At 48.2% G+C, this 13,117-nt stretch overlaps 2 protein-coding genes across 3 annotated transcripts; both read left to right on the top strand.

Annotated features, from left to right (window-relative positions):
* Positions 1–218: 218 nt before the first annotated feature.
* On the top strand, positions 219–5,843 carry LOC147259419 (serine/threonine-protein kinase pim-3-like). Its single transcript, XM_086209804.1, has 6 exons — positions 219–564; positions 1,171–1,280; positions 2,551–2,601; positions 2,998–3,361; positions 3,848–4,024; positions 4,107–5,843. Exons 1-6 carry the CDS (start codon positions 492–494, stop codon positions 4,298–4,300), a joined length of 969 nt encoding a protein of 322 aa, XP_086065930.1. The 5' UTR covers positions 219–491; the 3' UTR covers positions 4,301–5,843.
* Positions 5,844–6,553: 710 nt separating this feature from the next.
* ftsj1 (FtsJ RNA 2'-O-methyltransferase 1) lies at positions 6,554–12,631 on the top strand. 2 transcript variants are annotated; one of them, XM_086207917.1, is made up of 12 exons: positions 6,554–6,664; positions 7,587–7,722; positions 8,090–8,159; positions 8,288–8,390; positions 8,564–8,642; positions 8,733–8,785; positions 8,855–8,908; positions 10,645–10,747; positions 10,878–10,961; positions 11,459–11,562; positions 11,706–11,780; positions 11,863–12,631. In XM_086207917.1, the coding sequence occupies exons 2-12, from the start codon at positions 7,602–7,604 to the stop codon at positions 12,031–12,033; spliced, it is 1,017 nt and encodes a 338-aa protein (XP_086064043.1). In that variant the 5' UTR covers positions 6,554–6,664; positions 7,587–7,601; the 3' UTR covers positions 12,034–12,631. The 2 variants fall into 2 exon arrangements, with proteins under 2 accessions (XP_086064043.1, XP_086064044.1); XM_086207918.1 differs by lacking the exon at positions 11,706–11,780 and having other exon boundaries at positions 6,555–6,664.
* The last annotated feature ends 486 nt before the right edge of the window (positions 12,632–13,117 follow it).

Here is a 13,117-nt window from a genome sequence, read left to right as displayed (position 1 = left end):
CTACGATTGACGGGCATCTCCTCTCTCCTCTCAGATGAGCCGCATCATCGCCGGAGTAGCGCTCTCTGTATCCCTGCGCCTGTGCTACTACGTAAAAATAGTCCGAGGGTTTTCTCATTGGTTCAGAGTCACATTTACACATCACCGACTTAAAATGGGATGTAAAATTATTCTACTCGGCCAACAGCATTTTCTCCACACGTATAAGTCTTGTTGTGACGTCTGTGGTAGTATTTCTTTCGGCGGCGGGATCTACCTTGTGTCCGTCTGTAAACATTAGCTTAAACCGCGGAGGAGGCGACGCGCGCCAGCAGAATGGCGCGCTTCTCTGGAGGCTGACGTCGTGTGTGGATGATGGCCGGATTACCGATGGACGTTCACCGCGATTCTGTCATATTTCGCTTGTGAGAAGGGGAGACGTTCTCTTGGGAGTCGCTGTGGGAATAATTTCCGGGTGTGTTTTCGTGTTTGGGGGAGAACTCGGCAGCGGTATGCTGCTCTCTAAACTGGGCTCGTTGTCCAACATCACGGGCAGCGTGGACCTACCGGCGAAGCTGCAGCAAGGTAACGACTCCCGGCCGGTGTTTCCTCCCGGTAGACCTCATTTACCCTCCCCGAACCCTTTAAGCCAAGGATAATAATAAAAAAAAAATCACCAGTTTTGACTCTTAAATCCACCGTCGGGCGGATGGGAGATTAGTTACCTTATTAACGTTATTCTAGTCACGTGCAACCTTAACGTTTTTGTGTTTTGGAAAAGAAAAATGAAAAAAAAATCTTCTGTCGGTTCAATGGGATTTCATCGGTTTGTTTTGGTGTGTTTTCCCGTGAATCACATTCACCGGTACCGAGGTTCCCAGCCAGCCTGGGCGACTCGAACGTGCCAGGGAAGGTAAATTCAACGCGAACGGTCGTTGTTTTTGTGAGCCTGTCCACCATGTTTGTTTTCCTGGAGTCACCTCAGGACAGCCGCTCACGTCCCCGTATGTGTGCAGCTGCTCTCAGGTGTTCTGTCGATGAGTTCACTCGGTTCATTTACACAAACTAACATGTATCGACTCCTGTTTATGCTGTAAACAACAATTAAACGGGGACGTGCCGGCAAGTTGACGTGTTTTTACCGGGTTAACTCTCCTAATAACCCTGAATGTTCACATCTGCGTTTTCTAGCCAAAGCGGACAAGCAGCCCTTCGAGAAGCTGTACCGGCTGGGCTCGGTGCTGGGCAGCGGAGGATTCGGTACCGTGTACTCGGCGACCCGCCTGGCCGACGGTCTGCCGGTAAGAGCGCTTTTGTTTTGGTGGCGGCAGCACGTGGTGACGTGGTGTCAAGCTGCACGCGACAGCCAGCTAGCTGCACTTCCGGTTAGACGTTTGACCAAGGACACCCTTCTAGTCATGACAATGATGAAGCACCTCATCCCTGATTCAGAAGCGTTGAAGACGCACGTGTGTACGAAACGATGACACAGCAAGTTTGGATGCAGATGACGTGAAGGTCTGCACACGTGGGCTGTCTGTCTAACCCTCAGATCAGACCAGGGTTTCAGTTTTACACAGTTTGTATTTGTAGAAGCTTGAGCTTCGTTCAGAGTCAGAAATCCTTGCGCTGTGGAAGTACTACTAGTGAATCGTTGAAAATGTGAAAAGATTAAGCAATAATAAAACAAAAGCGTGTAAAAATGAATATCCAGAGTATTGCATTAATCTGTGTTTTTGTCACTTGCTGTATACCCATATAGCTTCACCTTCTGTGCGCCCTCCTATCTACCGTGTATTCCAGTATTCTGTTATAAGATTGTAGTCATTCTTTAAATATCGTTTAAAACTCTCAAGACACCACTGAAGCGTTGACATCCCAGCTGCTGAACCCAAACGTCACACTCGGACTCAGGGCTTTTATTTTGAAGGTGGCGTTTCCTCTTTCTCTGTATGTCTGCTGTCAGCTGTGGAGCTTCACTGGGAACAGATGCCCAGCATGTGTTCTTTTGTTTTCACAAAGAAAGTGGTGGTGTCCGCGGCTATAACCTCTGCTGCCATCGAACAATAATCCTGTTCTTTGTTGTTGTTGCTTCTTTGCTCTTGGGAGCAGGAATTGATCTCAGGGGTCTTTGTATTCACATGACGCCGTCCAAACCGGTGATTTTGAAGGGTGGTCGTCCAGAAAAACACCCAGTAAACACGTGTGGCTGCTGTTGTGCTTCCAGATGCATTTGTGCTCAGATTAAGTGCAGGCTTACATCCGTATTACATCTGATTTTAATATGAAGCTGGGTAATTAACATAAATTTGAGCAGAAATGTGCTCTCTCCCACTGCAATTTTCATAAAGTAGTTCGTGGCTGACTGTTAGAATTCTATTTTAAATGGAGCCTTGTCTACACACCCTATTCTGCAGACTTGAGAAAACATTTCTATAGAATCCCACGAAATCCCACTATATTTGATCGATCGATCTATCTGTGTATTGATCAGAGATTGATGGATAGATAGAGGGATAGACAGATCTTATAATCCTGCAATCTGTTCATGTTGTCTGTGTTTCCATGCAGGTGGCGGTGAAGCATGTGTGCAGGGACCGAGTGACTGAGTGGGGCTCACTGGTGAGACTTAAGCACGTTTTCTATGCTGATTTAGTTTTTGAACAAATTCACAACACATCCGAACCGTTGAAGCACAAATGCGACTCATTCACTGTCGCGCAACCGTTCACATGAACCACACACAGCTGAACTCTTCAAAAAGATGCATCTTCAAAGCTGAAACCCTGGTGTCGCAGCTTTGAAGCCCTCCTCACAGCGAGACTTCGGCTGGGTTTTTCCTCGGATTTGAAGGGTGGATGTCCAGTGTGGTGACTTGTGCACCACCATCTTGAATCCTGCTCCCAGACAGGAAACTCCAAAACTACATTTTGTCATGTCATCAGTATTCAATTGGTATCTGATTTTTCTAACAGAGAGTGAGTTCACATCCGAAAAACCTCTCCCTGGTTTTCTTAGTGTGGCATGGTGGTCCCCCTGGAGATCGTCCTGTTGAAGAAGGTGGGTGAGACGTTTGGCGGTGTTGTGCGTCTGCTGGACTGGTGGGAGCGCGTGGACGGCTGGCTGCTGGTGATGGAGCGGCCCGAGTTGGGGCAGGACCTCTTTGATTACATCACTGAGCGTGGCGCGCTGGATGAGGTGTCGGCGCGCGGCTTCTTCAGGCAGGTATTGGAGGCGGTGCGTCACTGCTACACCTGCGGCGTTGTCCACCGTGACATCAAGGACGAGAACCTGCTGGTGGACCTGAGAAGCGGACAGATCAAACTCATCGACTTTGGCTCAGGGGCCCTCCTGAAGGACAGTGTTTACACAGACTTCGATGGTGGGTCCTGCATTGAACACGTTTAACTTGACGAGGCTCATTGTGATGCTGGCAGCAAATCTGCAAATGGAGACGTTCAGATGTGATTTTTTGGGAATGAACTTTTTTTTACTTTAGTGAAAGTCAGAAGTGGAACAGTGGGATGGAGGTGCCTGTTCAAACGCGTGCGGTACTTGACCCTTCAAATGATTGCCTAATTTGAGGGTTGTGGTTTTTCTGCTGTTCAAAATGTTAGTGACTGAATTCATGGAGTTTTTTATTGGTGTACAACCAGAACTCAAGCTCCCACCATGCACCAGTCCTGTTTTGTTAGGAGGGCTGGATGGGAGCAGGAAGTATTGCCCTGTCTTGACTAGCAGCCTTCACTTATTAGCAGCGTGATGACTATCTGTTGTCATGACAACTGCAGCAGCTCAGTCATGGGCAGCAGTGAGATGGTGACTGTCTTGTACTGTGAAGTATTGAGTGTGGGCCTCCTCCCTCCAGGTACGCGGGTGTACAGTCCTCCTGAATGGATCCTGCTCCGTCGATACCACGGCCGCTCGGCCACCGTCTGGTCACTCGGCGTGCTGCTTTATGACATGGTGTGCGGGGACATCCCCTTTGAACAGGACGAGGAGATCCTGAGAGGACAGGTCTGCTTCAGGCGCAACATCTCCACAGGTCAGTCGAGAGTGACGACCCTCTTCGGTCATCAGGTTTATGTCTACAGCCTCGTCCTCACCCTCTCGTGTTTCTGTCACAGAGTGCCAGCAGCTGATTGGCTGGTGTCTGAGCCTGCAGCCGTGTGACCGTCCGACCCTGGAGCAGATATTCCTCCACCCCTGGGTGACCGCCAGTGATGGGCAGCAGACGGCCAATGACAGCATCACAGTGCACGCTATCACAGAAGAGTCCCCCTCCTCCTCGTTTTCCTCCTCAAGCCAGCAGAGCCTCTGATTGGTGCAGGGATGCTCGTCTGACAGCCGTCCTCGGGTGATGTCTGATTGTTCTGCCGGCGATGTCGGAGCGGCTGTAGTTCTGGTGACGGTGTGTTTCGTGAGGATGAGTACGGCTCTGTGTAGTTCCACACAGACCCTCGTTTCCAGGGTCTCTAAACAGACCCCAGAGGAGGCGGAGCTCATCAACCTTGCACTCCCGAGAACGTTGGCGCTGCAACGGTTCAAACGCAGATCGGTCGGTCAGGCTCTCTTCTACAGACGTGGCTGTGGGGCCACACTGATGCAGCAGAACAAATGTGAATGTAAATGGGGATCATTTCATGTTGCAATCACGTTTGTTATTTTAATATGAAAAAATGTAATTTGCCCTTTAGTGTCTTTCACTCAAAAGACTTTTTTTCTTCTTCCCTGCATGACTCAGACAATTCAGAAAGAGCCAGCGATGCGTCATCAGCTTGAAGCTAACGGGGACTGACGGCTAACAACAACAGATCAGACCAGAACCCCTGAAGCTTGTCAAACATTCCAATTTGAACTATGAAATTAACAAAACAGAGCGCTTCCTCGTTGGCGCGACCTTAACGAACTGACTCAGTCAGTTGAACTCGTGCGTGGTCGTCAGCTTCTTTTTGTAGCTCGAATGGACGACGCATATCAGTTTGTGAAGAGACGTCTTTGGCGTAGTTTTGCTGTTCCTCTCGTACATGGCTGGAGTCACTGGGCTGTTAGTGAGTTCAAGACAGTAAGAGGCAAGTTACGCGTTCACTGCTTAGTCCTGGGGGGATTCTTGCCTCCCGGCTCCTCTCTGAAACACCGGCCCCTACCTTCCCACCCTGGAAACGCACCTGAGCCTGCCCGCTGCGTCAGCACCTGTTCCTGACACCCACTCTGATTCTCCCTGCTTTGCATGAAACCAGCGTCTCATCCTTCACTGAACGCAACCTGGAGAGACGTTGGCCCTCACCTCACTACAGGGCTAAAGTGAACCAAATTATTGTCTAACATGAAAAAATGCGTTGACTTCATTCTGACATCGGGACGCCGGAGCTCTCAGCTGTCGAACTCCTGCTTCTCCTCAGATTAGCTTCAAGCTCAGAGAGGAGGGGAAGCTGACAGTTTGACCCGCCATGTTAGTTGTGTGGATGTTCCTTGTCCTCCTGGGCTGGTCCCTGTCCTCCTGGGCTGGTTCCAGTTCTCTTGGGCTGGTTCCTGTCTCCAGTGTTCTTAAGACTTTGATAGGGCGATGTGTGATTTCTTACGAGTTCACGATCAGTCCTGCTGTCTGAATCCACCTCCTCTCTCTCCCTCATCGCACAGACAATGCAAATACACTTTTGTATTCTGAATATATGGTTTACTTTTTATGTTTATATATTAGTTTTATTTATTTAGTGGAGAAGTATTCCTCATTCTGCTTATATTTATATTCAGTGTTTTGTAAATTAAGATTTGAGTTCAGTCACATTTCAGTTCCTACTTATTTTCTGACAGGAAAAAGTATTTTTTCATGGAAATTTTTCAGATTAAACCTTTTGTATATAAACAGATTTCCTGTGTGATGTGTCCTTCTTTCAGCTTGCTTTTGTGTGGATTTGGAAAGTGTTCTAGACACTTGGCCTCAATTCAATGAGAAAATACTTCAGTCTGTTTTTGTGGACTGCTTATACCCACTACTTAATTTGGTAATTTAAAACGAAAAGGAAATATTTATGTTGGAAGAGGTTCCCATAAACGCTTCTGGAAAACCTGATGAAGTATTTTTTGCCTTAATAATTTAAGTGTCTTTGAAACTTGAACGTTACTTGAATCTTGAGAGATACTAAACCTTAATTTAGTGTTCCTCCTGATTTAATGGGGAAAATAAAATTAGAAACTGATGAGACTGCAGTTTATTTCCTATCATTGTGTTTTTAATCATTTGGGCCTCGAGGTGGCAGAGCGGATGTAGTTTTTCTAGGTCTGCAGTGCCACCCCGTGGCCAAACCTTAAAACCTCGGAGAGTAAAGAGTAAACAAAAAAGTGATAATGATTCCGCTTAAAGAAACTGCGTTATTGAGCCTGTGAATACGACTTCAGGCATTTGCTCAGGACTTCGATGACAGATACCGGTGTATCACCGTTTTTAAGAATATGGAACATTTACAATCTGTTTGATATCTAAGAAATATGATCATTCACTGGGTAAACATGTCTATTTATGTTCTATAAATATGAGTGCTGATTTAACAGATAAATGTCAGTTTGGGAATGGATGCGTGCTTCCATGGTAACGTCGGCATTTTCAACAGGCGCGTCTGGGGCAGCTTCATGCGGGGGGGGGGTCCTTCAACCCGGAAGAACACGCCGAGAACACATTTTATGAGTAAGTAAAGCCGTTTTCAAATCATGAAATATGTGATACCGACTCCTCGTGTAAATAGAGAATGCATTTAACACAAACACTGACAGACTCACTACCTGACACTGACGTCATACAGACTGTTGAAGTACGCCGACGTCACCGGGTGCGTTGATGAGAAGAGATCAACCGGAGTCGTCTGCTTTAGACAAATCAACACTTTATTTCACCCAACAAAGCAGACACAGATCTATCTGGAGACCCACTACAGGCACCTTGAGAGTGCAGCAGAGAGTCTGAATAAGATATTAACAGACAGTGAATATATGCTTGAAGCCACACCTTTTTTGCATACGTAATTTTACACTCATGCACATCACACTTCATGATTAGTACTCCTGCCTCCTGCACAGTCAGACCGTCTTGTCCTGTTGTTTTCGTCATTCAGCCTTGACAGTTGGGGCGCAACTAACAGCCTGCACGACGTACCATGAACAATCACGTCATGTACTGATACACAATCAACTCCAGATATGGTGATGACATATGAACAGAACATGATCAAAAGCTCATTTTCTCACAAGATCTAATATGTTTTCTCGTGCGGTGGACGCAAAACTCCCATCATCAAGAACTGAAAATTTCAGCCAACGGTCTCGAGCACGAAGCAGCCAAACAACAGCTTTATATTTTGGGGGGTTAACGTCAGAAACCAACACTGCTGATTGATGCTAGCGTGCGTGGGGCGACTGCGTTTGCTGCGCTGATCTTTGAAGGGGTTTAGTTTACGTTTGTTTGGTCATGCCAGTGATTTTGATATGAGATAAGGTCATGGAAGTGAATGCTCTAGGACAAGATGTCGTCATGGCAGAAGAACCGACAGTGATTCCTCGAGATGAAGGGAAACCAGTATAATGTGGCTACCATGTCACTATTTTTGACACAGGGGTCAGAGGTCAAGATGGGACGCTCCTCCAAAGACAAGCGGGACATCTACTACCGTCTGGCCAAAGAGGAGGGCTGGAGGGCACGGAGCGCATTCAAGCTGCTGCAGCTGGATGAAGAGTTCAACCTGTTCACAGGTGAGACCCAGGAGACAGCTGACCAGCCCTGGATGCAGTCACTCCCTGATTGTCTGGGTCAAGTGAAAATGGCGTGCTGAGTTAGTGTAAAGGGAAAGACTCAACGTTTTGCTTTCTGGAACTGATGATGAAAGTAGCTAAAGATGGAGAATTTCCCTCTGCTCGTATCTGCTCGTATCTGCTCGCTGGCGCGTGGAGGATAAGTTTAATGCAGAGTTTGAATTTCAGTGCATCGGTGAACAACTTGGTCTTCTTCTTTGAACTCCATCAGGCATTTAGGGTGTATTTGTAAAATAGTGTGTGAGAATTGGAGATGATAAATGTGTCACCTGTCAAGCGCTTCATTAACGGGACTCTTCTCTGGAAGGTGTGAACCGGGCTGTGGATCTGTGTGCAGCCCCTGGCAGCTGGAGTCAGGTCCTCAGTCGCAAACTCAGGTTCCCCTCATCTGATTTGATTTAGTTTAGTTTTTCCTTGCATGTACAGAAATTCACCTGCACAGAAATCCTGTCAAGATACATTTGTGAATTTTTTTTGTCTGTATTTGTGGTGTGTATTGACTCAGAGGTCGTGAGGGGAAGGGGGAGGAGGTGAAGATTGTAGCGGTGGATCTGCAGGCCATGGCGCCCCTTCCTGGAGTCACTCAGATCCAGGGGGACATCACGAAGGCAAGGACCTGAACAATCTGACCATCTGAAATATGTAGAGCCGCGTTGTTTCGTAGTTGCCATGTCGACATTGGTGTGTGTTTGTTAACGGTGAAACTGGTCAGGACTTCATCTGCTTTGTGTCAAATATCAGCGGACTGGTCACATGACCTTTGTCGTCCTCGTTCTCTCAGGTGTCGACCGCTCAGGAGATAATCCGTCACTTTGAGGGTCGGGCGGCCGACCTGGTGGTGTGTGACGGAGCCCCTGATGGTGAGACAGTCACTTCCCACCCGCCCTCACCTGGTCTCTTGCCTGGCCCATGCTTATATTGAGGAGCAATTTCTGCTTCTGTTTCCATAGTAACCGGGCTCCATGACGTGGACGAGTACATCCAGGCTCAGCTCCTATTGGCTGTGAGTATTCAGGTGTGTTTGCACCAACGTGGCCGTCCAATGAGATGCTGACAGGTGTTTGATTCCCAGGCGCTGAACATCACCACTCATGTTCTGAAACCTGGAGGGACGTTTGTGGCCAAGGTGAGTTCAGAGCAGGTTCCTGTGATCCGCCAAAGCACCACAAGAACTTTAGTGGGAATCACGCTTGTCGTCCATCGTCTCACAGTCTGATACGCAGATGCCCTTCTCACCCTTGTGGTGCAGTCGGGAGCTGAGACACACAGTGACCGGCTCAACGCTAGTTAGCTTAGCACAGTGAATGATAGTGGCTGGGAAGTGTTAGCATACCTCCTTTAATCAGAATCAGTTTTATTGGCCAAGTATGTTCACAACATTCAGGGAATTTGACTCCAGCGGTTGGTGTCACTCATGAAATTCGCAGAAGAAACATAAAATAAACATAAATAATAGAAAGTATATTCACCTATAGAGAGAAGATGTGTACCAAATATGGTGCAAAAACACAGTTGGTGCCAGGTCCACAATGGAGTGCAGACTTGAGACGGTGTCCAGTTGAACATGAGTGTGTGACCACTCAACAGTGCAGCAGGTTAACAGATCAACTGTTTAGTAGAGTCATGGCAGTGGGGAAGAAACAGTTTTTCAGTCTTGTGGTATTTGTGCGCAGGGCTCTGTAGCGCCTACCAGAGGGGAGGAGTGGGAACAGTTTGTGTCCAGGGTGAGAAGGGTCTCTGATGGTGTTCCCCGCCCTCTTCCTGACTCTGGAGGAGTACAGTTCCTGAATGGAGGGCAGGGGGGCTCCAGTGAGTCTTTCAGCAGTCTTATCTGTGCGCTGCAGTCTGTTCCTGTCCTGCTGGGTGGCTCCTCTGAACCACACGGTGATGGAGGTGCACAGGACAGACTCGATGACAGCGGTGTAGAACTGGATCAACAGCTCCTGAGGCAGACCGTGTCTCTTCAGCTGCTGCAGGAAGTACGTCCTCTGCTGAGCCTTCTTCAGGATGCTGTGGATGTTCGTCTCCCACTTCAGGTTCTGAGAGATTGTAGTTCCCAGGAACTTGAAGGACTCGACGGCTGACACAGGGCTGTTGCTGATGGTAAGGGGGAGCGGTGGCCAGGGCTGTCTTCTGAAGTCCACTGTCGTCTCCACAGTCTTGAGTGTGTTCAGCTCCAAGTTGTTCTGACTGCACCAGAACACCAGCCGCTCAACCTCCTGCCAGTATGCAGACTCGTCTCCGTCCTGGATCAGGCCGATGACCGTTGTGTCGTCTGCGTACTTCAAGAGCTTCACAGCTGGGTGCTTGGAGGTGCAGTCGTTGGTATAGAGGGAGAAGAGCAGGGGGGACAGGACACACCCCTGGGGGGCGCCAGTGCTGACAGTCCGGGTTGTTGAGGTGAAATCTCCCAGCCTCACCTGCTGACTCCTGTCTGACAGGAAGCTGGTGACCCACTGACAGATGGACGGAGTCACGTTGAGGTGGGAGAGTTTGGAGGAGAGGAGTTCAGGGATGATCGTGTCAATGCCGAGCCAAAGTCAGGATCCTTGCGTTATCAAATAAACTTCTCTCAAATGGTCTTTGCAAGCAGTCGTACAAGCAGGGATATTTACTACATTTGTTATGAAATAAGAAATTAAAATGACAACACGTTGTGGTTTTAGATTCAGATTCCAAGCTGGAACTACTTTCCTGACTGGGAGCAGTGATTTAAGGCAGAACCTGGCTTTTACTTCTCGAGGAGGCTAACACTTCCCACCCTCTAACATTCAAGCATATTTTAGAGTTGCTACAGTCAGTGGTTTCCTGAAGTCTCTCAGACGCCGCTCTTTTAACCCCTCGCTGTCGGCTGTGCTTCAGATTTTCCGAGGTAAAGACGTAACTCTGCTGTACTCTCAGCTGAAGATCTTTTTTGGTGGTGTAACCTGCGCCAAGCCTCGCAGTAGCAGGAATTCCAGCATCGGTGAGTCACTGCCGCCACCAGAACAGGAGACAAACCCACCCAACACACGGTCCACACGGACGTTACAGCCGATCCTGCCGTGCGTTTGTATGAACTGTTGACGGGTCACGTCTTCTGTGTGTTTGTGTAGAGGCCTTCGTGGTGTGTCAGAACTACCGTCCTCCTGAAGGTTACACCCCCAACATGTCCAACCCTCTGCTGGATCACTCTTATGGTAACTGAGTCAAGTCACTTTTATTTGTATTGCACCAAATCACAATGAAGGTTCTCTGGTGGAGCTCCTGGGGTGGAGCAGGTCCAGGATCTCACTCCTTCAGTTCCTGGACACCCAACAATCCTCTGTGAACACCTGAGACGGAACAGATGAACACCTTCCTTTACCAGGCTCAGTGGGGGCGGACGTCCGCACTGACCTGCTGGAGGGGGAGAGGGATGGAGGACAGGGACAGAGACAAAGATGGAGAAAAGACAGAATTGGAAAGAGGAATAGAGGGGGAGTAAGAAAGGAGAGAGAGAATCACCTTAAAAAAAAGACAGAATTGGAAAGAGGAATAGAGGGGGAGTAAGAAAGGAGAGAGAGAATCACCTTTAAAAAAAAGGTCCTAATCTGGAGGAAACAGGAAAGCTCATTCAAAGCGGGTGTCCATCTGGTTATGTACTGGTGATCCGTGTTCTGGTCCTGCTCAGTCTGGGTTCTGGTCTGTTCCTCAGATGTGGACTTTAACCAGTTAGAGGGTCCAAACCGTATCATCATTCCTTTCCTGGCCTGTGGGGACCTCAGCGCCTTTGACTCAGACAGAACCTACCCTCTGCAGGTGAGAACATCACCCCATCACAACCACCGGACCACAGAGGCCCGTGAGGAACCAGCAGCAGCGGCCGAGCGTGAACTTAGAAATCCTCTCATGGGGACTTGTTCGGTGATCTCGTTCTATTTTGAGTCACTTTTCTCCTTTAGATTTGTAGAAACCCATTCTGGCTTGTTCTTGAGCCCGCCTCACTCACCCACGCACGAAGAGAGAGTGTGTGTTTTGTAAGTGTTCTGTCTTGGTTGCATCACACCGCTGAACTGTTAGCTACCACATGAGGGGTTTCTGTCTGTTTCCTGTCTTCAGCTGGACGCTGGTAAACAGTACCAGTACACCCCGCCCACCCAGCCGCCCATCAGCCCCCCGTATCAGCAGGCCTGCCACCTCCGCAAAAACAACCTGCTGTCCAGAGAGGATAGTCCAGCCATCTGTCCACATCCGAGCAGAGACGAAGCTGAGCCAGCTGAGTCCACCTGATCCGTGCGACTGTGTCTGATTCAGAGTCTGCGTCTGTGTCAGAGAAACATCTGGAGACAGAGGACAGTTACCGTCACAGGAGGGGAAGGATCCGCTTCGTCTCGCTCCTCCTTGTGTTTCGCTTAGCTTAGCATGAATTCAGGCCTGTTCAGGTGCAGGTATCCTGCTGCCTGTTCAGCCCGACCCACCCTGAACCCTCCGACCGTCGGGTTTTATTATTCATTCAGATTTCATGAGTTTGAGTTTTAGAAAACAAAATAAGTGAAATCGTAGAACCAAATGACTTCTTTACAGGTTGACGTCAACATGGTTTTAACAGTGACTGAAGTGTTAATAGTTTTGTCTGTAAATGTGATAATTTTTGGAAACTTTTCCCGGTCCACAGGATTGTTTCAGTCGCAGATGAGTGTGAGAGAAAGAGTGGGATCGTGGTTTTGACAGAGGTCCGCCGGGTGACGCCCACCCACTGGACCTCCAGCTGAGGCTGTTTGAGTCGTTTTTAACGGTTCAGTGAATCCCGTATTGGAGCAGCGCTCATCAGACGGCGTGTGTGTCTCTTTTACCCTGTTGCTTTTATTAAATTGTTTCCACATTAGAATGGCTGATTTTTTTGAATTGGATTCCTATTTTATTTCACATTTGAGATGAAGTCTTGTATGAGGCCTGATAAGTGAGAGGTGGTTTGAGCAGAAATGCTTCTTGATGAGCAACAAATGAGTTTTACTAGAAACATCAAGCTAATCAGGAGGAGAAGTATTCGTTTGCTTTAAGTTGTCCCAGGAATTAAAGGGTCAACTTTGTCAAATGTAAAAGACTAAAATCAAAGACAAACTTCATATCTGGCTTTTGATGTTTCTGTTACATACTTTCAACAGAATGACGTCATGGCTTTGGTTGGGATACAAGTGCTTATTGTTACAAAGGCTTTCTGTTCCATTCTGGCAGAGAGGCTGCAGGGCAAACGTCTTCCTTGTGCTGGCTGGAATGTTGACGGTCCCCAGCACTGGAGGCGCTGCGCCATGTGCTGAATTAAATCCCCCCAAGCAGGGAAGAGCCACGCCGGAAGTGGCCTTGCGCCGCTGAT

This window comes from Aulostomus chinensis, chromosome 7, assembly GCF_037954235.1.
Source record: "Aulostomus chinensis isolate RoL2024-O1b breed Wild chromosome 7, RoL_Achi_v1.0, whole genome shotgun sequence".
NCBI classification, from domain to species: domain Eukaryota; kingdom Metazoa; phylum Chordata; class Actinopteri; order Syngnathiformes; family Aulostomidae; genus Aulostomus; species Aulostomus chinensis.
Note: the sequence above shows the minus strand (reverse complement) of the source record. Positions and strands in the feature narration are given on the sequence as shown.

Bases quoted from the DNA above. Each gene is read 5' to 3' on its own strand.
- LOC147259419 (XM_086209804.1), top strand. From the start codon at position 492: ATGCTGCTCTCTAAACTGGGCTCGTTGTCCAACATCACGGGCAGCGTG. The intron at 2,602-2,997 runs GTGAGACTTAAG...TGGTTTTCTTAG, and splicing joins TGACTGAGTGGGGCTCACTG to TGTGGCATGGTGGTCCCCCT. The intron at 4,025-4,106 runs GTCAGTCGAGAG...TTTCTGTCACAG, and splicing joins CAGGCGCAACATCTCCACAG to AGTGCCAGCAGCTGATTGGC.
- ftsj1 (XM_086207917.1), top strand. From the start codon at position 7,602: ATGGGACGCTCCTCCAAAGACAAGCGGGACATCTACTACCGTCTGGCC. The intron at 8,643-8,732 runs GTGAGACAGTCA...CTGTTTCCATAG, and splicing joins GTGTGACGGAGCCCCTGATG to TAACCGGGCTCCATGACGTG. The intron at 8,909-10,644 runs GTGAGTTCAGAG...GCTGTGCTTCAG, and splicing joins GAGGGACGTTTGTGGCCAAG to ATTTTCCGAGGTAAAGACGT.